This window comes from Camarhynchus parvulus, chromosome 2 (genome assembly GCF_901933205.1).
Source record: "Camarhynchus parvulus chromosome 2, STF_HiC, whole genome shotgun sequence".
In the NCBI taxonomy this organism is placed as follows: domain Eukaryota; kingdom Metazoa; phylum Chordata; class Aves; order Passeriformes; family Thraupidae; genus Camarhynchus; species Camarhynchus parvulus.
In genome coordinates this window covers 19,356,320-19,384,042 of record NC_044572.1, presented here as the reverse complement: position 1 = coordinate 19,384,042, position 27,723 = coordinate 19,356,320, and the positions used below count along the sequence as shown (strand labels likewise).

General features: G+C 37.0%; 1 protein-coding gene across 1 annotated transcript in view; it reads left to right on the top strand.

The window, feature by feature from the left end:
- The window catches only part of PLXDC2 (plexin domain containing 2), a 252,555-nt gene extending 227,395 nt beyond the window's left edge, over positions 1-25,160 (top strand). The window contains exons 13-14 of the mRNA XM_030971900.1: positions 11,855-12,015; positions 24,726-25,160. Coding sequence (XP_030827760.1) covers positions 11,855-12,015; positions 24,726-24,842 — 278 coding nt within the window. The 3' untranslated portion in view covers positions 24,843-25,160. The remainder of the gene's footprint in view (positions 1-11,854; positions 12,016-24,725) is intronic.
- Positions 25,161-27,723: the final 2,563 nt, after the last annotated feature.

The following is a 27,723-nucleotide window of genomic DNA, read 5'->3' as shown; positions in this document are numbered from 1 at the left end:
AGCAACAGGGGTCAACCCTGGTCTAGTGACCATCCCCTGAGTCTGCAGCAATGAGGCAGACCCAGGGACAAGGCAGGAAGCCAGGATGGCCAAGAAGGGAGCAGGAACACAGCAAAGTGGCACAGCTGCCAATAGACAGCTCAGGAAAGGACCAGAGAGAGCATCTCCCATCAGTGGTCCTAGAGAAGGGGAGATGATGAACCACATCTACACAGGAATTCTGCAAGAGCAAAAGGATAAAGAGCTCCAAGGCCCATCCAAGGAGGCACAGTCTGTGGATAGGACTGGAGGCAAGCTATCTTTAGTGCTGGTCCAGGACACAAGATCAGAGATGGGATTGAATATAGGTTCATCTGCAGCATAGGACCTGCAGTGGGTTTGGACCTGAGCTTACATGGGGGCCCCAACATCATGGGCAGAGGGACTGCATACAGCAGTCCAGAACAGGTGAGATATAGCAGTTTCTCAGGACCTTCACAGAGAATTATTCAAGTTTTGAAAAAACACAGAGTGCAAATGCCACTTAGCTTGTTGGTCTCTTTCCCTGCCATTTGTTTTTCAGTCATATTCAGCCATTATTTTCTCCTTCACTCAAACTAGAGATCTGTTCACTCCATGGGGGCAGTTCTCATCCTCTTCCTTGCCAGTCTCCCCTCTGTTATTTTGCTGTCACCAACCACAGCAGGGCTGGTCACATGCTGTATTGGGCATTGAATTGTCCAGGTTTTGGCAGTGGTGTTTTTTGACATTGCTTTGAGGCGTAAGCGATCCCTTGGAATAAAGTGATCTGTAAACTCAATGTGGTACTTTTAAGCATTTTGTCTATGGAAATGTCCCTGAAACCTTATCTCTTTCTCTTGAAATCAAATTGCTTCTGATTTTATGCTGAAAAGTGCTTCAGTGCTCTTAGAGGTCAATAGTCAGCACTTCATTCTACTGTTCCATGTCTGCTCTGAATGGAGATGTGTTCCTGGCTGAAAAGAGCCCACACTCTGCCCTGTGAGCCAACGCTCCATGGCAGGTGACTGACCCAGGAACAGGCAGCTCTTCATCATGAGCATCGCATACACAGCTAAAAACTATGCTGTTATATAAAAAATTATTCCAGAAGTGGGGTTTAGAAAACACATCCATATTTCTTTCATTTTGGGAATAGCAGTGAGATTGTTTTCTCACTTGTTTGTTTTGTGCCCAAGATCTGAAAAATAACTGTGTAAAATTGTTGAATCCTAGAGCAAATTATAGATGGCTGTGGCCTACTTGGTAGGTGAGGGGTAGTGTTTGAGGTATTGGCTATACATAGAAAATTCATTTCCACAGAGAAAGCTGCTGCATTTTAGGAGGACAAACCAACACCTGATGCAATTATTCATTTTCCTTGAGCTTTCCTTTTATTCTTGAAATTTAAAAAAAATAAAATTACTTCAAACAACACAAAAGCAAAGCAACACTCCAGGATTTCTCATTCACACAGTAAATGTATCTTTTAATCTGAGAAGTTCTTTTTGATGAATCTCCAATTATGTATTGAATTTTCTAGTGTCCCCTAGATTCGACTCAGATAAAACCTCTGTAGCCGCAGGCACATTCTTTGATTCTCTGTGGTTTGTCAGCCTTTCATAAAGAGTAGATTATTCCAGGTCATGAATACAGGGTCTTTACTTTCTCACACTAAATCTTTTAAAACTCTAATGAAAGGGAAGCCTTTATAATGGAAAACCAAAGCCATATTGGATCAATGATTGCCTATAGTTTGATGTGTCCTTGGGTGATAGCAGTCAATATCTGGTTAGGTAGAACAAAAGGATTCCATAGAAATTCTACATCTCACCTCTGTCTAGAACTTTTGAAACCAAATATTATAAATTTATAAATTGTTATAAATTTAAAATTTTTGTTCTGTTCATACTGCTTTGACCTTTTAATTGTATGAGAAAAACTTTCACAACTGTACTGTAATCCAGCCACAGTTTTGTGGCATATCTTAATGTACATTTCAAATTTGCTTGGCTTTGTTTCTTCTGCCTGCCCTCTTTCTTTACAGACATGACAAATGCCTGTTACATGCATGCCTAGACAATTTTAAAATACAGGTGGCCATCACAATTTTTGTTATATCTTGGTTCTCCTTAAGTTGAAAAGCATTTTATAAGTTCTAAGAGATGTCCAGGACTAAAAAATGTATGATTTTTTTTTGTTATTAATTTCAGTTGTTTTTTTTATTTTCTTAAAATTTCACACAACTGACTAAACAATTTAGAAGCCTAATTTTTCATAAAAACTGTGAGCAATTTGCCATGGCTATCCTGTAATACAATATTTTCTTGTTGAGAACTCTCTGGTGGATGATTTAGATGATTGGCTAGCACATCCAGAGATTTTATTTGACATTTTTAGACACTTTGTTGTGATGATTAGATTGCCATGAGTCCCTCACAGTCCTTCAGCTTTAAAACTCTAAAGAAAAGTCTATGTCTTTTGGACAGCAGGTATCAGGCAAATGCCACACTTTTCATTCCTCAAGGTGAATCAATTTCATACAGAAATTTATTTCATCCATTTCATGCAGAAATTTCTGTTTCAAAAAAGGAAAGCTGTTAAAAAAATTAACAAACTGTTGAAGGAAAAAAAGCTGTTTAATTTATTTGTTAACAAGTTCATCCCAGCATATGTAGTTCTAGGAAATGTCAGTATCATGTTTTTTTCACTTTCATCTGCACATTTTCAAAGATGATCTAGATATAACTAACAGCAATGTACTAACAGGATTAACATTCGTGCTACAGAGAGCTTAATTGATTTTGAGAGATTAGGAAACTCAGTTAGAAATTACCAAAATGTAGACAAAGTTTTGGAAAAAGAGTACTTTTATATACTTTATATACAGTGATAAACTTACTCAAGACTATTTTTTCCAATAGTGTCCTATGTCTTGAAACTAGCTTCCATAAGTCATCTGTCTTCCTAATTTCAGTTATAGAGAAAATGCAGTCCTTTTTTTCTTGTGTACCCTGAACTCCAGCTGCAAGACATAAAACACCATCTAACACCTGATAAGAGTCATATACTTTTTTTCTTTCTAATATGTTAAGTTGCTAAATGATTCATAAAATTAGATATATTTCACCAAAGAAATAAGCCAGCTTTTCAGGCAAAACAAATATTTTTGTCATAGAGGAAGTTATTATGACCACACAGTCCAAAACTAAGTGACTCAGGTTAATAAGTCACTATGAATTAGCTGAGTCTTCCCCAATTTTAAAGTAAAACACAATAAATTAAAAAATTATAAACATAACCTTTTGTTGGGGCTTAAAACTGTTTTAAAGTGGACTTTGTATAAGATAAGATTGACAAGATACGACTTGTTTGTTACTGCAGGAACTTAGCCCAGGCACAGGAAATGACCTTCCAGAGGCTTCATCTCATCTGGTGTTAGCCAGGAATCCACCAGCTGTTCTTTTAGGCCTTTCTCCCAGCCAATGGCAAGCAGTAGGCAAGAGAAAGCAATTAAATGTCATGCGAAAAGAAGTGCCCAGGCTGGAATATGTTACCATATGGGGTGCCTAACTCTACCAGATACAGAGTAAAATCTAAATTACATACTAAGAGTGGGCATCTTGTAGGTACCCAAGGTTTCCTTAAATTAATTATCTTCAGGTTGTCCTAGCTCAGGTGTTTTGTTTCCATTCCTGTTCAGAAACCTGCAGGACAAGAGTCGGACCTTTTCCCCAGTCTTTTCTCATTATAAAAGGAGGATTTAAGGTTTATATCATTATTGCAAAAATCCTGTTGAGATTAGGTAATGGATTATGTAATTATATGTTTACTTCTGTGTGTTCCACTTACTCAAAAATGCTGGTGTTCCCCTAAAATTGCAGGGTCCACACAATTAGTGAAGCAAGGATTTCCTTGAAGAAAACTGGTCATAAGGTTTACTTTATCTGTGCTGTGCCATGTGCTGTAGTTTTACAAATAAAATCTTACCAAAGAGCAGTTTTGAAATGGTTTCTATCAATAGTGTTGCAAATAGAAGAAGAAGAGAAAAGTGTCAGACCACAGTGAAGTGGAATAGGTGGTGATGGATAGAAATGTATTCATAGGACAAAAATATGAAGATAGATTCAAGAAAAATTAATCAGCTTCATTATCAGATAAACCAGAAAGAGCCTTGTAAGCAGAGATTATCTGATTTTTTTACTATTTTTTCTTTTATTTAGGTAGGAAAGAAATTCCAACAGAAACAAAATATAACTCAAATAAGTCAGAGATTGTTCCTGTATTTGATTTCACACCATAGATTATAGGTTAAGAAATACTAGTACATCTCATTTTACTCTCTGTTTCTCTCTGAACTTTTTCCAAGCTGTTTCTCCTCTCATTTCTCAGCAGCCTCTTCTCAGCTCAAGTTAGAGACAGGTCTTGATAAAAATTAGAACTATCTCTTGTCTTTGGTATGATCAAAGTTGAACTTTAAACCCAACTAATTTCCCCTAATGCTGGTCTCTGTTTCCTGCAAATTCAGCTGTAACACTCAGAATAGGAAAGCAGTGCTTTTAGAAAAAAGTGTGGGATCTACCATAGTATGTTACTGTATGAAACATGAAATGATGGGCCAAGTGTAATTCAAGTTCTTCCCAGTAAAACTTGGGATTTAAGGATAGCCTATACAGCCTTGCTGGGGTTCAGTATGGTATTACATTCATGTCTGATAGCAGATATCTTATTGAAATTGAGCCAAAGGCAAGAATACAAGCTTGGAAAAGCAACAGCCTCTTATATAAATATTCCCAACTTCCTCATGCATCAGACAGAGGAAGAAATATATCTTACATATTATATGCATTGGCCAGTGGACTACATGCATGTTTTTTAAAGCAAGTACAAATGAAAAGTGTTGGACTCATCCATTCTGGTTAAAAAAAAATCTTTATTCTTATTTGTGGCATAAATAAACTGTTGCTTTTCACTTGCTTCATGGTACTTTGAATTGTACTTAAATGTTTCTTATAACAAGAGAGTTGTGCCTTTCCCAGAATTTTTGCATCTCCATTACCTCCCAGTTTTGTTGTCAAATAACCCCTAGAAAGAAAATATCACTTTCTGCTTGAGCAAAAAATGGCATTTTTTATCATATTAAGTGTTATATATCACATTGAAGAAGCATGATGTTGAAAAAACAGAGGAGCTGTGTGTAGACACTTCAACATATATTGAAATCTAGCATACTAGTTTTGGTTTTCTTTGGTTTTCTAAGACAGATATAAAATTATGTATGGTATTCTACTCTTACAGTTGTCATGACTTTGTTGTAAAGGCACAGAGCTGGCTTTGTTAGTCACACATTTACATTTTGCTGACTTTGTACCAGATCAAAGGGTTAATGAAAAAACCCCATGTAGCTCTAAGTGCAAATCTTAAGGAGGACTACATGGATAAAACGGGATAAACTTTTAAGAAAAGGCTGCTTTCTTTAGTGTTTTATCATCTGCTCCTGTTGCTGTCACAGTGCTATGGCAATGTGACAGCTAGGGCACACAAAGATCCTGTGATTTTCTGTCTCTAACTTCCTATTCTACATGGAGTTAATCCAGTTCTGCAGTTAGTAGCCTTCTCCAGTCTTCTCTACACTGCTCACTCATCTTTGACATCAGTGTGCATGGGTCACTATAAAGAAGGGCAAAAATGAAGGTCAGGTAAAGGAAAGCTCATATAGTTGTGCATTTTGCATTGAAGTTGAAATATCTGAAGTTGTTCTGTGTCCCAAAGATGTGGTGGGCACTGTGGTGGGTAACTCTACAAACATTAGACACAGCGTTAGAGAGGAACAGCCTGCTTTACCTCAGTAGGGTTAAGAGGAGTCAATGGGGTGACAGAACTGGAATTCTTATAAATAGCTAACTTTTTTTTTTCATCTGAATTTGAATCAGCTACTTTTACAGGCAAATGGTGTGGTCCTTCATGGTACTTATTGAGCTTCATGATGACAACCGTTTGATGCTAAGTATTGTAATGGCTTACACGGTCTCAACCAGCTCAAACTAAAATTGATACTAAAATTGATACAGATAGCAACTGTTGTAGCATTAAGTGATATTTTAGAGCAGAAGAATGAAAGCCCTTAGATAACATGTTTAGAGTACTGTCATCCTATAAACAGAGGGATTTGATTGTAATGGGCTCTCATCAATTTACTTCACTAAGCAGTTGATCAGTCTTGGAGAGACTTACTGAGTTGCCCTGGGTCCTACAGAAAATTGATAGTGAAGCCAGATACTGAATTCTGATTTGATGTGTTATAGTTCATAATATTCTCACTCAGAGACCACCTTTCATTTCTTACATGCAATTGAAAATCAATTTTTAAAGCATTAGCTGAGCTATAACTTAATAAATCATCATGAAACCAAGTAAAGCAATGGCTTAACCTCAAAATGTTAACAAATGCTAAGGGATTGAACCCACAAATCAAGAAAATAACACTCCATTACTGTGAATAAGTTGAGAACTCCAGAGCATGCTGTTCCTAAAAGAGGTAGAGAGAAAATTTTTACGGGGATTCCCTAGAGTCTCTGGAGAATCCTTCCAGCAGCACATTCCCTTATTCCCTCCCACACGCCATTAATCACGTTTTCAGCAATCTGTGTTATGTACAGGGAAAAAACTTGTGTATAAAGAACCATATACCTGTCCCATAAAGCAAGGAGTGTCCTGGTAGATTCACATTCCAGATGTAAATGGAGGCCCAGAAGAGGGGGAAATTCTGGTGGCTCTATTGAGCTCACTGTGCCTGTAAGCCTTTGTGCTCAGCTGCCCTAAACATTCTGTCCTCCCTCTTGGCAGGAGCCTATTAACTCAAACCCATAGTCATGCAAACAGGAGTGGCACAGTTTCCAGGCTAGAAATTATACATGTAATAGGGTGGAGGGCGAGTGAATGAACTTGATCTGTAGTTGCCCCAGAATATGCAGCAAGAGAAGGTTTCTGCTTTTTTACTGACCAAAAGAGAGAAAATACATTCTTCTGGTAAAAAGAGGGGAGAAAAGAATCAAGTTTGGGACTGAGTTATCATCTTCAGGCTGTTAGCTGCTATTTAAGTCATCTATATCCCTGACTTTGTGTGTCAGTCAGGAGGGTCAAATAAGGTATTGTGTTTTATCCCTTAATGATTCATGTGCATAAAAGTGAGTTTGAATTGGAGGTTCAAATCCAAAGGCTTTTTCCAGATGGTCTTTTACCATCTGATCAAAATGCAAGAGCAAAAAGGAATGCCATGGCTTTTGGAGGGAAAAGCAAAATTTTATTTTCCAAGTCTGCAATGAAATTCTACATTTTTTTTTGTCATTCAACTTTTGTTCTACATCACTTTATATAAAGGAAATTTTCTAGCCAGGAAAGACCAGAAGTTCATCTATTTCTCCTCAGTTTATCCTGTAAAATGTTCTGTATCCCTGTTCTCACAGACAGAGATAGTAATCTCTGGAAATTAAACTCTTTTGTATCTCATAAGAGGTGTAAATGTATGTATCACAATTTTGTTTTCTCATATATAAAACTATCACAGTAGAAACCTTTTGTAAACTTTAAAATTAGATAATAAAAACAATGCATTTCATTATTTACAGACCTCAAGGGTTAGTATGCAGTTATGAGAAAAATCATGTTGCCAATGTACCCCCAATGTGTTTACAAAGAGCAAGTAGCAGTTAGGAAACACAAAAGCAGTTTCAGTTTGTAGTCTTTGTTCTGTTAAAGTCAGCATCGCAGTCCTGTGTGTCATGGAAAAACAAGATTTTCAATTTTCATTCCTTGAGGGTTTTTTTGTTTTCCTACTCCAAAAGAAGCTAGCCCAAGTGTAACTGGAGACATAATAGCTATTTTAAATCAAAGATTTTAAAGTGTTTATGTGTTTCTAATGGAAACAATAGGAACATTTTTACTGTGTTTTCACTTTATTTTTTTTTAAACATTACAGTGTCAGAACAGCTATTTCTTGTTTGGATTCTCTGCCTTTATATTAGGGAAAAAAAGGCTACTTGCTCTTTCTATCCAGTCATTCAGCACCTAATGAGAAGCAGACTGACCTTGGAGATATTAACAGGCTCCTTCAGCTTAAAAGTCTAATGCATTTAAGATTTTGAGAAGACATTAAAAATATAGAGTATATTATATGTAACAATTGCTTCTTGAGCATAAGAAAAGGAAAGTCTGGGGAAAGTTCCAAAGAGAAAACTCCTTTTGGGAAAGGATTGGTCATAAAACAAATAGCCTTCCATGGGTATAGCCTTGCCTGGAACAACAGACATGCGGTGATAATTGTAGTAAGACTTCTACACCTGAAAAAGTTTCCAAGTCCTTGTTTTTTTATCTATTTCCCTTGGTGTCTTTTTAAAAGAACTGACAGTTGATTTTGCAGCAAAGAGTATTTTCAGTGTTGACAACACTGTTTATTGTCTCTGTGTAAAGAGAGTGAAATCAATTTCTCATGAGTATTTGAGCCCTGGGGTCAATGGACTGAATTTCCATTATGGAAATTACAAGTTACTTAAACTTGATGTAAGTTAAGGAAAGCATTTCTTTTGTTTCCTTTTTTTTCATTTTTGCATTTGGCATTCTGCACTGATGTCCACACAGTGCTCCACCCTTGACTAACAGAAATCTGGGCAGGCAGTTGACACCTGTGCTCTTTCAAAGAGACTGTGTTCTGGTTTGCAAAGCTGGATGCTGAAAGCTGAGAAAATATCAGATCAAAAGGGATTAAACGGATGACCTTTATAGAGTGGTTAGGACCTTTGCTGAAGTCCAGAACTTTTTAAAATGCAGAATATAATGTTATGCCTTCAGCCATAACACAGTAACAATACAAATTGCTCATTTAGTGCAAATCAGCCTGAAAATGGGTACATGACAAAGTAGTTTTTGATGCACAAATGTGACATTAAAGTAAAGAGTATGAAACTGTCAAAAAGATAATTATGAGACAAACAAGCTATGAATCCTCTGCTCCTTTGCAGGAGTAGTTCCTTCTCAGTAGGGTGACTCAGAACTAACTGAGTTCACCAGTGGGAATTAACAGTCCAGCCAAGAGGATGTACAACCAAGCAGGCCTTTTCTGATGGCCTTTCAGTTACTTAATTTCCGTTGGTATGGAAACTTGAAAAATATGTACAAGTACTAAATATTGTTACCGTGCATGAACAGAAACTAAGACTGGTGTTTCTATGCATTCGTCTGTTCTCAAATGAAGTGAATATTGATGGCTATGTCAAGCAAAAGATTCTGCTGTCTGAAAAGAAGAGGAATCTTATTTTGGATCACCATTCTTTCCTGTCTTCTCCATGAATCTTGCATCCTTTTTTATATAGTTCTCTAACTAGTACAAAGGATTTTAAGGACCCTTTAGGAGAAATTTTGAAAATTTGAAAAATAGAACTTCCACAGTCTAGGTAATATCTCCTTTCCTCCACTTTAGTATAAAGAATTGCCTGGAAATGTTCACACTATGTATTGTGATAATAAAATAAAATAAAATAAAATAAAATAAAATAAAATAAAATAAAATAAAATAAAATAAAATGCTGAGATCTACTTTCCCATTTCAAAACTCCTATACATTTGTATAAGCTAAGCTCTAAGAAAGCAAAGTAAATCCCTTTGTAGGATTTAAGCAGGGAGAGACCTGATTTTTGGATCCTGTTCAAACATAAACTCAAAATTCATGTCCAAAATTAGTACAATTAAAACTGAAGTCCCTGTGTGAGCAGATACTCACGAACTTTTAAAAAGAATGATACCTGCAGGATTCAGCTGTACCAGAGTGGGTCTCATGCTTGCAATTTTTTTAAAGTCATTAATGTTTCCTACACGCTAGTTTAGCTTCCCAATGTATTGGGATCTTCTTCTTTATGCTCTGATTCTGTTATTCAGTTCCTTACTCCACAAAGTGTCGCTGACTTTAGGGGACAGAACAGAGCAACACTGCTGGGTTTTGACTGTCCTGAATCAAGATTGAGGAAATATGGACAAAAGGGATATGTACATGAATCCCTTCTCTATCCCCAGAGATGCATAACTATTTCATGGAGTAATAGTCAGATATATGCCTTGGCTGAGACCATGCATCTTCATTTTCCTTTTCTCCCTTTTGTTCTAATGGTGCCATGGAATCTGCTGGGTGACCAACCACGCAGCCTTCCTTCGTCTGGAGATAAACATGCTGCCATACATGGGTGTATGAGCTCTAACACTCAGATTAACTGTGCCTCTTTTCTTTTATTGCCCCTCATGCAAGACATTTACTACTACCTGCATCAATATGCCTTTCTTCTATATTTTTCCAATTCTCAGTTTTAACTTTAGTGTGGAGTATTCAACTCCAATCAGATGAATGGTAAAAGACCATGTACATTTATTGCCATTGTTGTTGTTGTTCCTCTTAATAACAATAACAGTGAGTGATTTGTTTGAAGTGATACTCATAACGCATATCTGTCTTCAAAGAACAAATAAAAGGGGATCTCAGAGAACATAGCACACTAAGACAACCAAACAAATATTTCGAGGGGATGGCACAGCAAAAAGGATGTTTGCAGATATCAATGATTTTCATTATAGTCTGCTTGCCAAACCAAGCATGGTGAGAGGAAATTTAAAAGTGGACCTGAAAGAAAATTTTTCATAAGCAAGACTAGACAGGTGTTGTATGGACTAATCCATAAGTGATTAGAGGAATTTCCAGAAAAGCAGAAAGCAGTGGGAATATCACACAAACTCACAGAATATGTGGAGTTGGAAGGGACCCACAAAGACCACAGAGTCCAACCCCTGGCCCTGCAATGAACCACCCCCAAGAGTCACACCATGTGCCTGAGAGCATTGTCCAAATGCTTCTTGTACCCTCTCAGGCTTGGTGCTGTAACAACCTCCCTGAGGAGCCCAGGAACCCTCTGGGTGAAGAACATGTAGCAGAATGATGGAAGTTTGTGAAGTCAACTTACCAGAGCTCTACTGGTGTTTCTTTAACCTGAATGACTCTTCTGCCTGCAGAAATGGGCAGAACGGCAATTATTGCATGCAAGAGTATGATGAACAACAACCAGTTCTACAGGTGTTGGTTAATATATTGAAAAAACTTTTCCCCCAGAGGTTACATTGTTGTTGAAAGGCTTGCAGTCACTTATTTTGGAAGCACTGCTGGCACAGACGGCCCTCTTTTATCCTGACAGGAGCATAGCACAAGTGGCTTCTTGGTATCAAGTTTAGTAAATGAATGGTCTTCTGTAATTCTTTGGTATGACAAGCATTCTACTGAGAACAAGATCAAAATATTGCAGGATATTTGCATCAATCTGTTGCACTTTTGGCTGTCTGATTCAGTTGCAAAGAGCAGTTCCAAACTCTTCTACAAGCTAATGAATAAAGCTTTCAGAATACCTAGACCTCACAAGGGTTTGTGGCATGTCTCAACTGGAGTATTTAAAGAAAAATAAAATGTTCAAAATGTATTCAATTAGTACTTTTTTTCTCTGTGGGCCAATTGAAATAATTTTATAAGAAAATCAAAGCAAACTGTATTATAAAGGCAATTAGGAACGTCAGACTGTCCATTTTACGTTCAAAAGAAAGGATATTAATATCATTTCTTGAATTAGAATCAGTAAAACCTTTCTTGAATTAGAATCATTAAGATTATGAAAGTACCCAGTGGTAGAAAAGAGACATCTAATATCTTTTTCCAGCTTGGGCTGTGGAAAATGAGGTACATGTAACACAGAAAAAGGAAATGCTCAGTTGCCATCTGCGTGATGGAATGGGTAAGGCATAAGTTACAGTGCTAAGTGTGCTCTTTGTGCAGCTTCAACAGACGACAGCGCGGTGGAGAAGAAAGGTGGAACACTTCACGCCGGGTTAATTGTCGGCATCCTGGTGCTGGTCCTCGTTGTGGCTGCAGCCATCCTCGTGACTGTCTACATGTATCATCATCCAACATCAGCAGCTAGTCTCTTCTTTATAGAGGTAAGACAAGAGCAAGACTCTGTGTCACTAGTCCTGTTTCTTGGCTGGGATAGTTGGAGACTCCAAAATAGATCTTTCTTAACTGAATCAAAAAGTGTCTTCATGTTCAGAGTGTAATCCTTGAAGAAAAGAAACTCTCCTAGCAGGGGATATTGTTTTGCTCTTAGCATGTTTGTCACTCTGCTCCTTTAGCTACCATTGCTATTACTTCTTTCGCTTGTAGGAGACATATCTAAGAGATATATGTTAGATATCACACTACCTCTCTTTCCTGTCCTTCATTTTCCTCACAACATTTTCCTCCTTTCTGGATTACCTTTCTTGTGCACTGTCACTTTATTTCAGGACATATAATTTTTCTATAATTTTCCTGTGGAGGGAGGAAAAAAGGACTCATTCTTCATTCTACAGAAGAGCTGACTTCTAGTTTGTTTTTAGCTGGAAATTCGTATTAGCTGTTCCTTACACCATTTAAAGGAATCTTTTTACATTTTGTCTAGAGTGTGGAAAATATTTTCACCTAATTTTTAGCATCTATCATTTCTTCTGCTCTTTGGATTAGTGTAGAGAGAAACAGACTCTTTTAGGCCATGATTCATCTTACCTGTTTGAGACATCCCCTTTAGGATTAGATAAACTGAAATTTTTCTCCCTCAAATACGGATAGCTACCTTAGATGCAGATACCTACTTTGCAGATGCTGACATTTAGTCAGTTCAGTTCTGCTGTAGACAAAAAATATGAGAAAAGAAAATTCTCCATAGGCTTTTGTGTCCACAAAAACCCATGAATACCTACACCTCCTTGTGGTTTCTTTTCTTTAACTCAGCAACATTTCTCTGCCTTGTGCTAAGTATAGATTTGCTGAACCTGAAAGAAAGGGATGATTGTTCAGAACCCCCCACTTGAGTTATTCCCTTCATATGAAGAGCCCAGACACTTACTATTGGACAACAGTGAAGATCCAAAATCCCTGGAAGTATCACTAGGGACATACCTTAGGGATTGCGTAGGTAAAAGCCTGGACCAGGATGTAGACATTTATTCGTAGTGACAGCAATGAGAATTGAAGTGAGATATGAACATGAACAGAATGATTCATCTTTAACATCATATTATAATAAATATTCTCCTTAGAGGGAATTGTAGTGACAGAAATCAGAATGAATTGTTTATCAATATTCCTGTTCTAGTAATGTAACTGTGCTAACCGTCAGGGAACAGAATCCATATAATAACACAGTTTTCTCTCATGTTTATGCAGCATTTCAAGCCAGTTCACTGTTGATATAGACAAACAAAATTTCACTGAAGTCCTTGTATGAAAGAGAAGGTTTTGTCCCTTTCTTTTTTTCATACACAGATTAAATTTATAAGGATTGAATTTCTATTCTTTCACTCTACTAAAAGCAAGTTTCTTATCTGTCATGGTGTGATAGAAAAGGCTAAGTAAATGGCAACACTACTTTTCAACAAGAGAAGATTTCCAAATTACAATACACATTTTTTGGGTTTTTTGTCTGTTTTCAATGTAGTAAGGGCATGTTAATTTATTTCTTTCATTGATAGCATACTCATCATGCAAACAGAGATGCCTTAATCAGTGTTGTTAAACTCATTCCACTGAATCTAATCCTTAGGTGCCATTAATCAATCTATTAATCTATTATTAGTCACAGCTAACATGTCTTTCAGCAAGCAATGTAGTCATTTAGAACAAATAGAAAAACATAAACTTTCTGTATAAAAGAAAGGAGAAATCGGTCAAAATAAAATTTATGCAAAACAAGGTATAACCTTCAGTCTCTATTGGTTACTAGGATAATTGTGGTACTTGTGAAGGATCAGCATTAGCAAGAATTAGTACTAGAAAGTACTAGTCATGAAGGGGTGGCCTTTCCCTGTGAGTGGTGGAAACACTGATGTAGTGGGGAAAATCACAAGGAATGAAATAGGGCATGACTGTATCTCAGAATGCTTACACAAATTTCAAAACTTTAAAACTATTTTGGTGTCATGAGTCTAGAACAGAGCAATGTAATCCATTCCAAAAATCAAATTGCTTTTAATAAGTTTAATAATTTAATTTTCCAAGAAAAATGTCATTTGATCAATTAAAAGAATAATAAGTAGACTGTATTGTTCTTATATTCATCTGATCTATAGGATTTACATGTTAGCAATGCAAAGAAGAAAATATCTTCTCATACCTGCCTTTTGAAAATGAAGTTCAAAAAACAATCAGGCAAAACTGGTATAAATAGGCCAGTGTTACAAGAAATCATTCTTTATTGCATTTGTGCATTTGAAAAATATTTCAGTAAACTGTTACAGATAACATGATACTCCACGCAGCACAGAAGACAAGCTGCATTATTTATGGGAAATGAATGAAATATGGATCTGATGTTACCATTCTAGGAAAAGAGCTCAAGAGGATTGCCATGGGTTTGGTCATGAAATAAGAGCAAGCACATTAATATTTCAGAAAATAATATTGTTTCCTATGAGTCTCTTGATTAATAAGCACATTGCACAGTTAAAACAAGATATGACAGATGGACAGGCATCACCCTCCTGCGGATGTCTAAAAAATTACAAATGCACTTTAGTCTGCCATCAAGTCTTCAAGTCAAATCAAGATCCACATCAGTTTATCTATCATTAGTAATTAATATAACTCTAAGGCTGGCCAAAAGAAGGAACAGGAACATGGCAAATTTGTATTTACTTTTAAAGAACTTATTTTATGGAGGCATCATATAGACATTAAACATAGCACTCATCCAAAACTCTCATATAATTAAGAGAGAAACTTCTTTTTACATCTAAGATATTGTCACTAGTTGGTAAGTAAAATGTAATTTTCAATCAGATTCTGTTGGGCTTTTTAGGTTAAAGGCTATGTAAGGAATTTTTAGTAGATTTGTTTTATAGTGGTTACTGAATAAAGAACAGTGTAATAAACTGATCCTGTATCTGAGGCTTTAAGTCCCTTTCTTCCTTGTGCTCTCTGCAGATATCACCCAATATTTACTTACCCTGTCTCTCAGGTTCTCACAAAGCTCATCTCAAATCCAACTCATGTTTGTCATGAAGTGAGCTCTCCAGATAAGAATAAATACACCCAGACTTTGACTGTGCTGCTTACCTTCGCACTGATAAAGGCAATCTCTTGTGGCACCTCTGAACACCATTAAATGATATCCTGAGTGCAGGATAGTTGGTTTAAATAAACAATATAGAAAAGCCAAGAAAAATACCATTTATTACAAAAGCTATTGTCTTAGAACATAGTGACATTATTCTATTAATTTTTTTACTATTTAAAAGGTAAAAGTCTGACGAAAATGCTTCTCTAGGGGTTTTTGTTCATGCCTGTTGAGCAGAACACACATGTGCAGCCCCATCAGGAATAAGACAGATATTTTGAACCAAGAGTGTGAGAAGTCTTAAATGCCAGTGCTATTCAATTTGCCTATGCTAGTGTGCAATTTTAAAATACCATCTAAACAGTTCAATGCATTTTCAAAAATGTTCCACATTTTGTTAAGTGTATAGAAGATTCAAATCAAAATGCACTGTTTTCCTGTTTCTTCCAGCCTCTACACTGTTCAATATGTGTTTCATTGTTTAGGTTGGACACTTCTCTGGTGGCCCAAAGACAGAACAAATTATCAGCTTTTAAAGTCAAGGGAGTTTCAGTCAAAGTTCCAATGAATGCAGGCTCTTCCTAAGAGCTAAGAGTAAATATTGACAAAAGATTATCTTGCAGAGTGACAGAAGAGATGTTGCAGGCTTGATTTTTTATTTACTTATCATTAACCTTGCAGTATTTCCTCTCCATTGAATTTTACTTAGTTGCCAATGATTTCCTCTCTTTAATCACATTACATACTCTTAACTTGAGGAATCCTGTGTGTCTTAAGTATACTCTGAGCTGATTTGGACTGATTTTTGTAAAGTAGTATACATGTCAAATAATGCTTTTCATTACTTTCTCAACAAAGTTTATGTCAGAAATCTAGCTATAACATATATCACTACACACTAGCTATAGCACAATTAAAAAGTGATTGATTGATTGATTGATTTACTAATTTATGTAGTATACTTTTATTCAGGATGTGAGGTATGATGGCCAAGAAGCCAATCGTGATGTCCTGAATGTCATGGATTGCATACCTGTGATACAATCACAGTGTATGCGATCTAGAGGCCCAGTGCTCAATGTAAAGAGGAGTAAAGAAATTCCCAGCTCAGCCAGATGGATTTGCTCAGATTTCAATGAGCTGTGGGCTAAATTGAAGCTTTAGTTTTATACTTTATTTCTTCCCAGTTTTTTCCCCTCATGTTCTTCCTTTTCCTGTATTTTTAATCTCTAATTATTTACATGTGTACTTTAACTTGGGTGTTGAGAGCAATTAATGTCCAGGGAACATTTAGCAAATTGAAAAATTAGGTATAAGTCTGATTACTTTTTATTCAGTTGTCTTTTGCATGTTTGTACCCAGCTATCAGTGGACAGAAGGTTTGCAGGATACAAGTTTACACTTGCACTTGGTGATTTTCTTCCCTTCCTTATATTGTGATCCAAAGTCCTTTTGAGGCTTGAAATTTACCTCAGCTGTCATCACAGTGCTCTGCCATTGGGAATCAAAGGCAGTTATGATCTGGCCACAGCTGAGAAGTGAAACCTGGTGGGGTGGGTCCTGTACCTGGAGTGCCCTGCTGGATGGTTCCAGGCTCTTCAGGAGGGACAGGCAGGGCAGGAGAGGTGCAGGGGTGGCACTGTATGGAATAGAAGGGGCAGAATGTGTGGAGCTCACAGCTGCCAATGGCACAGCTGAGAGCCTCTGGGTGAGAATCAAGGGACAAACAAATAATGCAGATGCCATCGTGGGAGTCCACTACAGAGCATGGAGTGACATCAGACTGGTGACCTGTCACTAGGGGTGTTCCACAGGGCTCCATCCTCGGCCCTGTGCTCTTCAACAGCTTCATCAGTGACTTGGACCAGGACTGGAAGGGACACTAAGCAAGTTCACAGACAATACAAAACTGACAGGAGCTGTTCACTCCCTCGAAGGCAGAAAGGCCCTGCAGAGACCTCAACAAATCAGAGGGCTGGGCAATCACCAACCATTGAAGCTCAACAAGGGAAAGTGCTGGATTCTGCACCTGGGATGAGGCAACCCTGGATGTACAGACAGCCTGGGGAATGAGATGCTGGAGAGCAGAGCCATGGAAAGGGACCTGGGGGTCCTGGTCCATGGCATGTTGAACATGAGCCAGCAGTGCCCTGGCAGCCAGGAGGGCCAACCCTGTCCTGGGGGGCATCAGGGACAGAATGGCCAGCAGGGCAAGGGAGGGGATTGTCCTGCTCTGCTCTGCACTGGGGCAGCCTCACCTTGAGTGCTGGGGGCAGTTTTGGGTGCCACACAGTAAGAAAAATATTTATTAGAGAGAGTGCAAAGGAGGGCAACAAAGGTGGTGACTGAGGTCACTTGATCTGTTCAGCCTGGAGGAGACTGAGAGGAGACCTCATTGGAGTCCACAACTTCCTTTTGAGGGGAAGAGGAGGGTCAGGCACTGATCTCTTCTCTGTCATGACCAGTGACAGGACCTGATGGAATGGCCTGAGGTAGTGCCAGGTGAGATTTAGGTTGGAAAAGGTTCTTCCCCCAGAGGGTGTTTGAGCACTGGAACAGCTCCCCAGGGCAGTGGTCACAGCACCAGCCTGAAAGCCAAAGAAGCATTTGGCAATACTCACAGGCACAGGGTGGGACTCTTGGGGATACTGCTGTGCAGCTCTGGGAGTTGGACTCAAGGGCCCTTGTGGGTCCCTTCCAACTCAGCAGATTCTGTGATTCTGTGATATGAAGGTAAGGAATGAAACACTGGGATGTCTCTTCCCAGATGGACACAATGATACATTGCCAAGTGTGACTACAAGAGGCTTGACAAGAGATGAATAAAATTTTACTTTGGTGATTCTCTGGGGGCAAAGGATTTCAGGAAGTCTAAAATGACATTTCAAGTTAGGCCTTCTTTACCTCAGGCAAAAGAGCCCTTCTCTTGTATCCGCCTTATAGTTACAAAACTTACTAACATATGTGGTCTCCGAAGCGCTAAGAATATGAATGAATTCAGAGTTTATGCATTAGTGGCTGTGTATGTATTAATAGTAGTTAATATGTCACACACTGAAGAACAGTGTGGGTGTTTGTGGTTAAAAATTAACAATTCTTTTGAGTTAAGATCCTATTTTGAAGGTCATATCTTTTGCCTTCATGTTCCCAGCCTCCTTGGAGGTATGTCAGAGCTTTATTTTGCTGGTTCAGCTGCTTAGAAACATACACGTACACTTACATCTCACACATCACATACCTATGTCTTTTTTTGTTGTTTGTTTTACTTCATCTTGGATGTTTAAGATGGATAATTTCAGGAATCTGTTTAAATGGCCACACAGAGAGTTGAGCTGGTGCTATCAAGCCAAGGAGTGACCTTCAGTAAAAGCACAAGGAGGGAGGAAGGAACAGCTGCAGATCTTCAGCAAACACATAATAGTATGTGATCAGAGCATGGAGAATGCACCTTGACTCCTCTTGATTCAACTTTAATTATATCCTTGATTTAACTTAAATTATGTATTTGCTAGTAAATTAAATAAGGTTGTGACTGATTTTTAGCATAAAGACCTACCAGCATGAAAGGATCTGCATTCCTGTCCTTTAACTCTGCCTCACTTCAAGGTGACAGTATGTAGGCTCTTAGCATGAACTGAGGATGATTTCTAAATACTGAGCTCTAGCTGGGGTGGTCTAAGAAAACAGTACTTATTGGAGGTTTTTTTAAATGATGGGCTGTATAGGGGATTGTATCTGAAAACATTCACTGACACACACATCTAGCAGTAGATTCTCTTCAGATTTTGATCTTCTGCTCATCCCCCTATCTGCTTAGCAGAAGGAAATAATATGAGAAAATAGTTACAATGTTGAAATTCTTGGTATTTCAGAACTCAGGAAATAAATGGACATTTCTGGGTCACCATTTTACTTCTCTGCTTGTAACAGCACACCACAAATAAGGGCCAGATTTAAGATCCAGCCATGTTTTCCATGTACCATTTCTAGGTTTCTGTATTCATGTCACAAATGCAGTGTATGTCTTCAAGCAAACAAGAAGTAAATAGGAGACAGATTTTTTTAAAAAAAGGGGGTTTTGTGAAAAGAATGAGATCATCAGCTGTCTAAGCCAGCTGATGGAGCTCACTCAAATTTGTTGTTTTCTTCTGGGATATAGCCCATTGTTTTTTATAGGGGATTATGCTTTTAGTTTGAAATAGGCTTAACATGGTCATCAAGTAGTTTTTGTCCAGATATTTAGGCTGAATTGCGTTTCATGAAGATGATGATTAAAAAGAAGAGAACAGGTATCATTTTTCTTCTCTTCTTTTGAAGTCCTGACATTTGGAGTATTGTCATTGAGCTCGCTGTCATTGCCTAGTACTGATATAAAGTTATTTTTCCAAAGCTTATCCAGCTCAGCAGGAACCAGCAGTTTAGCAAGGGAAACCTAAATCGACCACAAGGGAGAAGCACTAAAATAAATAATCAACACTGACAATAAAAGTCAAAGGTGTAGAGGAAGGAGGCATTCTGTTTCTTGTCCTTCAGCAGCCATCTCCTCAGATGAACATAAGACTGCAAAAAATGTTGTAGAAAGATGGTTTAAATCACAAAAAGATACGTTAAACAAGTACTTCTATCAAAAAGAAAAATAAATGAAGCCTGTAAATGACTCTACTAAATCTTAAGTCTGAAGCAATCCTTATTTGAGAACAGTTTCTTCAAAATATGAATTTAACATGGTGTCAGGCAATTGTTCTTTTCTTATTCCTGGGAATATATATCAGAAGTACAGTTTCAGATATTCATAGCCTCATCCACTTCTGACTGTGACTTTTCAAATAAATTGGGTGTTTCTATAAGACATTAAAGACTCATGCACAAATTTCAGATAACTTTGAGCACAAAAGTACATGTTATCAAGGTAATTGGCAGCAGAAAGATCTTTACTTCTCACAAGAAACCAAAGCCCTGAATACTGAGGCAGATTAACACTGGACAGGTACTTGGACTAATGAGTCTTGAATAATATCAGATTAACATTTAATCATTTAGTCATTTAGTAAGACCTTACTATAGCTTTGTTCTCTTTTTCTTAATCTATTTTTGTACATCATAACAGTTTTTCTAATGTTTTGCCCATAAATCCAGAATTTTGATTAGTCCATTAGTCCAATATTTGCATATTTCCATATAGTCAGAATTAAATAGGCCTTCTTGGCAAAGTGTGGTTAAAAAGTACAGCTTTTAAATAGATTTAAATGTGCCTATACTCCTGAATTAGACAAAGAATTTGACATCAGTGGAAATGTAAGATGCAGCCCTTCAGTAGACACAGTGAACCAGCCCTCTGAAGTTTGAAAAATTGAAATATAGAAAAAATCAATACATAGAGGAGACAAAGTTGTGCCAGAACATTCAGTCTAAAAGGTACTCAATAACTTCAGCTTTTGTGTAGTTTAATGGTAAATCAAGTTTACTAGGGAGCTCTGGAGAGTCAAGACTTTGAAAGATTGACCTTCTCATGTTATGTCAAGTATTTGTACTCAGTATACTCAGTATTTATACTCAGTAAATTCAGTTTTAGAAAGAGTGTGCATGTCTTGATGAAATCCACAGTTCAAGTTTACTGCTGAATAGGAATGAATCTTCTGATGCATGCAGAAGCACTCTGGAATTTTATGCTGGTTGAAATATACAAAGAAACTTTTGATATTGTTTTAGAAATCTTCTGGAACAAAACGTGCATGGCAGGGTTGAGGAGATGACAGAGGGGCAAATATTTCATTACTGTTTTCCTTCACTGCTCTTCTGTACAGAATTGTTCTCATTGCATTTTTGTGTACTCAGGGAAATACAGACTAAGGATGGGATGGTGATAATAGAGGCTAGGATGTAAAAATATCAATTATGTAATACCTGTTGCCAAGTTCCTTCGGCCCATTACTGGTAGAAACTTGTCTTTACACAGACCTATGAAAGGAAATGTAAAAGCTTAAAATTGCTGCAGCTAACAAAATATACATTATTACAATTGCTTTTGATAAATTAACATCTCAGAAGAAAAGTGTTAAAGTGTTGCATAAATTTTAGAGACAATGTTAGCACCAAAAACTCCCAGAAGCAGAGCATCAATCTTCAGATACCAGTATTTCAACAGAACTTTACACAACTGTCCATCCTCCTGTAACTGATCCTGTAGTATTGGTTACTGTTCAGCAGGAAATAAGATGGTCTACAGCTAGCAACCTTAAAAAAAATCAACTGAAACACTAGAAACCATGTTCAGATCATAACAACTGAGTTTTATTTAGACTATATTCAATTAACTGCACTCAGATAGGTATCAAACCCTTTTTTTAAACATCTAAGTGAGATCATATGATTTTCATGGATAAGCAAGGACCTATAAGGCTCAAAAATCCCTGATATTGAAAGATGTCAAAAGAAGAAAGTGATCAAAAAGAAGAATACACTTGGAGATCTTTCCTTGCAACCAGAGTGAGAAGCTACTTCAGCTTCTATGCTTTAGTTTTAATAGGCAGAATCCCCTCTGGTTTTCCCTCAGAAGTAAGTAAAATGGTATAAATTCTGTCTCTTCTGAAAGATGGATATAAATATACTTACTTTAGTCTTTGTATTACTGCAGGAAGTCAAACATCCTGCGCAGCCACCAGCAATGGTGTAGGCAGACATAATGCAGGAAAATGAAAGGTAGACCTCACTTTCCATGGATTGTCCAACTGCTGGATTTTTTTCCTTTTATCTTACTGATCTTCAATAGGAACTAACTTTTTTAGTGTATCTCATAAATTATTTTCCTGCATCTCAACATATTTCTTCTGCATCCTGGTCATGTAGGGTCACAAGTGCTTTTCTCTCAACTTCATTGCTTAAAATAGTGAACTCAAGGAAGCTTCAAGAAATTAAAAAAGAATACTAGTCCTGTTTTCCTGCTTTGTAATACCCTGAAAGGAAGAAGGAGTTACTACTCTCCAGCCACAGCTCAGGGGATTTGCTTTAAGTATTCTGATTCCAGATGAAGAAACATATTTTTTCCTGCTAAAATTGGGAATTAGTTAGTGAAGTACCCAGCTTGCTTTCTTCCTGTTTGGTTTGGGTTTGGTGGGGTTTTTTGGTGTGTTTTGTTTGGTTGGTTAGTTTGGGGATAGGGGTGTTTTCTGTTTTTTTAATAGTCTTCACGTAGAAAAAATAATGCATTAGGTATTTCCTGAGCTGCTTCAGTAAATGAAGGAACTTTGTATCTCCCAACATACATCAAGTTACTTTTGTTTTTTTCAGTTAAAGCTGAAATATTTTTACAGCTTTCAAGGGGTTACATAAGGCAATGAATTGATAGTTTGTCAGTGCTCTCTTTTAAAACTGTCAACATGCGCATAATGAAGCTGAAATTAAACAATCGCTATAAAGGGAAAATCTCACCTCAGATATGACAAGAAACCACAGAAAACTGTAACTGCAATATTAGAAGATGACCTTCAAGTCTTTTGCTTTATTTCTGGAAAAACAACTCATATTTATGTCTTATGGCTTGTATCATTAAAACTGATACACATCTGTTCCATAACTAATCATCTGGAAAGGCCAATTAAAAAGAGTAGTACAAAATGGTTAATTTAGTATCTATCATCAATGTAGCAATGAAGTAGTAACTAATCACAGGTAAACCTTAAAATTAAATTAGGAAGCAACTTAGTATATTAAAACCCACTCATCCTTACATGTCACCATTTGATACCATTTCTAGTTATTCTTTCCTGCTAGTTTTCCAGTGGTTTTTCCTTTTCCCATTTCATTAGAGACCTCTCCATCCAATTCCTTTCTCATTTGTACCAGTGTAAATCTGAAATAAACCCTTTAAATTTAATTGCATTATTCTTGATTTACTTTAGTGAGAACAGAATATGACCCTTTTTCTTTAGCAGTAACCAAACTGTCCTTCTTAATTTTGAAAACACACAGAATCAAGCTTGGGTAGAAAAAACTCTCCAAAGTTTGAATAGACTAAGTTTTCTTGTTAGGAAGAGACATCCATTAAAGAAGACAGTGTTCTGCCTTCCTATTTTGTAGGAAGGTGCTGCACTGAAAAGTCTGGTATTTTAAATTACCTGCCAAACAGAATTTAGCACTGAATGTCTCACAAGTAACCTGATCCTGCGACGGGAGGAAAAGGAAGCAGTTGCTTTTATGAGGTATCTTCCTGAAAATGAGGAAGACTTTGTGCTGAACCTGCAGTCAGCTTGTGGCTTGTTGGGAACAAGATCCAGTGACACCTCAAGATTTCTTTAGTGAGTCCTGCCCAACAGCACCACGAGTCCCAGCAAAACGTCATGGCTGTGGCTGTGCTATGGCCACCAAAACACCCCTCAGCATCATGAAGTCTCCTTTGTGATTGAAAGGAAATAAAAATGGGGTATTTTAGGGACAGAAAATCAAATGCAGTGTTTATATTCAGAATAAAGATCATAAAGTAAAATTATTTTGCTTTTGAGCTGTCAATGAAAATATAGGCTGTAACTTGTTTTCATTGATTTTCCTCTCATTTTCCTGCAATGTTTCTATATAAGTTTCTGTATTTCTAGCCCTCCTTCCAAGCAGATTGTAGTAACTCTTGTCAGTAAACATAAATAAATCAGTATATTTGGCAGATAAAATTTTCAATAGGGAAAAATCTTCTTAGGAAAGATTTTTCTTCTCACTGGCTCTATGAAGGAGTTTCCCTATTTTCCTGAAAGTTATTCCCTTTGACATAATCTCAGAGTGGTCACCCATAATCTGAGCTTTACCTGACATTAATTCATTTGAAAATACAGATTGTTTAAATTACTTTTCCTCCCTAGAGATATCATAATAATACAGGAATTGTTTTATCTGCCCTAGAAAATAACTGTTTCTTTTCTCTGCTTATTAGCTGTTTTTAAAGCAGGCACCCAATATCCTAGTGGAAACTGGTTAGGACTTCTTAAGGCTCTTGTACCCATAGTTCTTAAGAGTTTAAATAAAAATGTTGCTTCTATTTGAACCATCAAAGTAAACTACTCAAGTAGAAATTATGGCACTTGGAATAGGAAGTCATTATTTTGAGAGTCCTGCATAAGAGTGCCAGAATTTTATCCTAAATAATTTTTAAATTAAAGTTCCTGTCAACTCTGCCACATATTTTCCCATGGCATAGAGTATATTGGAAAATTCCTATGCAGAACTAGAAAGGAAGGGCATTGAGCAGATCCTCTAGAGGTTAGTGGAGCATCAGTTCTTTATGTGACAAATCCAATAATCAACCACTTTAGACAGGAGCTATTTCATCCTCTTCATTGCTAAGAGTAGTGGCAATTGTTTATGTGTTTGAGAACAGTCATACCCCATAAATTTAAAAAGAGGTATTAATTCCCCTGACTTTTGCTGCTGCTGAACTGTGCCTTTCTATTCCTGTAACAACTACAGAGAGTGTGGAGTATGAGAGGTCAAAATTGCAGGATATTGTTAGATCTTTTTAATAACAATTCATTGTAGTACCCCTCATAAAAGTTTCTTTTTTTATTGCTGTTGCAGCGACGTCCAAGCAGATGGCCAGCAATGAAATTCAGAAGAGGATCTGGACATCCTGCCTATGCTGAGGTGGAACCAGTGGGAGAAAAAGAAGGGTTCATTGTATCAGAGCAGTGCTAAAATTTCTGGGACAGAACACCAGTACTGGCCTACAGGTGTAAGACATTTATTTTGCCTCTCTTTAAGGAAAAGGAGCCCTAAGCTGCTGTAGCCTGATAGAAAGAAGATTCTGGATAAACTTTGTCCAAGAAGAGAAACTATCTAAGATACCAGATTACTACTGCACAGTAGTTTTTGTTAGTGGACTGAGACACAATGGTTCATGCTGAACACTTGTCAGTGGACACCTACAGTATCAGAACCATGGCACAAGTGCCATGTTATTTGCTTTAGGTGTGGGGATGCACAGTAATCAGAAATATAATAAAGCTTTGGTGCACAAGGGTGTTGCCCTTTGGTTCAAGTCTTCTTCTCTGTTATCTCAAAGACTGAGGAAAAAATCTGTACCATTTCAGTGTAAAGGGCATTGATCACAGTGTGATTGAGAAAAGTGTCTTAAGACAGGTAAAGAAGAAGAAAAGGATTTTTCCAACATTTATATAAGCAGATGTGAAATACACTTTTCAATTCTAAATCGACCTGCCAACCTGAGTGAGTCACAATGTAAATGCTTTCCAGGAGTAATACAATGTTTCTTGTACATTGCTGATTACTAGGCTGCTAAACAACTCATGATGCACAGATTGGTAAGAACTGAAGACAGCAGAGAATTTTCATGATGGTGGAATTATTCCATGGGAGTTCACAATGATGTTTGGCTGATTTTCGATTTCAATGTTCCCTAAAAAAAAAGTGAATTATCAGGTTTGTATTAAGGTGTATTTTTCATTTCTCAGCAGTAGGTTGAAGTAAAAGCAACAGATCCCTTTAGCTGCCAGAGAGCTTATGGACCATTTCTTAGGCAATGGGGTAAGAAAATTAAGATTTAAAATAAATGGGTTTCTATTCTTTGCCATTTCATTGTGAGTCCTTACTGAGAAGCACCATAGACTTCAATGCACCCCTTTCAGAGATTCAGATACAAGTGTTATTGAACCCTGCTGATTCATACAGTGGTTTTGTTTAATGCACATAGTAGTTGCATAAATATATATATAAATATATTTTTTTTTATAGCTAACACAAGGCGGGTTCTTGTGACTGTTAAGACTGCATTTTTGTCATCCAGACAAAGGAAATGAATTGCATTACTGCATATTTCCACTGAGTTGTAAAATAATCCTTAATATTAGAATATTTTTATGTTGTGTAGGGAAGGTGGTTCATGTAGTTGCAGTCCATAAACTTTCTGCCTATTGGAACCATTCTATCTGTAAAATTGACCCTTTCCCTCCCTGCACAGGGAAAGACAACACTATAAATTCACATGATCAGAAACAATTACTCCTTTCAGGGAAGGGGTTAATATACATGGAGACCCAGAGCTTCCCTGAGGAGTGGAAACCTAAATGCTTTGATGATCTGGGCTTGAGGTATTGAAATATAAAATTCAGGTACTGCATGTATATTTCATAGCAGTCATTTACTATCAATTTTTTTACATACTGTGCAAGGCACTTGAATGATTTTTAAGTGAAGTAGACAACATTCGTGGGTTTGGATTTTGAGCCATTTAAAAAAGTTGTAGATACCACCTTAATAGTACAGTTACTTACATTTCTTGATGCTTGTATGGCCTAAATTTGATTACTTAACGCTGTTTAAAAAAGGCACCATGATTTTTGTTATTTTGTTCAGTAAATACTACAATACTGTATTTTCTGTATTCTTTTGCTTTGGGTAACACATTTTTATTTTCATCTGGTTTGAATCATCTAGCATGAGATTGAAACTGTTCAAAAATTAACTGATATTAATCTGAAGGTACTAACAAACACGTTGTTTCAAAGCCTGGTTAAAAACCTGTGGCAAGTAGTCATTTCCATTTGTGTGGGTCTGCTGAGCCCTTTTTCTAATAGGCTGGGTTTAAATTGCAGGCTTTTAATTCTGATAGCAATAACCAAATGTATGCACATATATATGGTGACACTCATTTTTATTAAATAAAAAGGTATCAGTGCACATCATGTAGGAACGTATTTGGTGTGCAATAATTATCATCAGTTTTTCTGGGAATCTTGGAAGTCATCAGCTGGGGTTCATTCCAAAAGAAGCAGTTGTAGAGCTTCTAGAATCCTGTTTGAAATAATTTTTATTTCAGAGAACATGTTTGCAAATTATACTAAGAATTTGCAAAAATCTACATAGTACTGCAATAAGTTCAAAGGATATTTCATATAAGTGAAGATTTATATTATTATGGGTTTACAGGTCTGCTCTTCATCTGATTCACTCCTATTTTTACCCAGGTATTAATACATATCATGCAATGGAGCTGACAGAGTATTTGTGATATGCTTAGACAAATATATCAGCAATTTTAAAATCTGATGTTTTGATTACTTTTTGTTTAAGGCCCCTTCACAGCTGAAGGATGTTTGTTAGTATTTGCAGACTAACGTACATGTTATACTACTTCATAAAATGATAGCAATCATTTTTTTCATTTTTTCCCCCTCCTGTACTTAGTGGGAGATTTCACTGGTCTGCAGAGAGCATCATAGAATACTTCTTCAGGTTTTTGCCATGATGTTATATGCTGTGGATTATAACATGAGGAGTTGCTGGGTTTATTTAACAAGATGGATAGGCATATGCTTATGTCTGATAAGAACTGCTGTCTGAAGAGAAAACCTCCTGCATACTAATGGATGTATAGTGTCTCATTGGTGTCTGCTTTGATATATTCTGTGGTATGTTCTATTTATCCCAATAGGCAAAAGTTAATTAAGTAATCTGTTGCTGTTTTGTAATTCCATCTGGTTTTCTAATTTTTTAATAATTAAAATTGCCACATTAAAAATTATACAAACATTAATCTAGACGTCTGATAAAATATTGA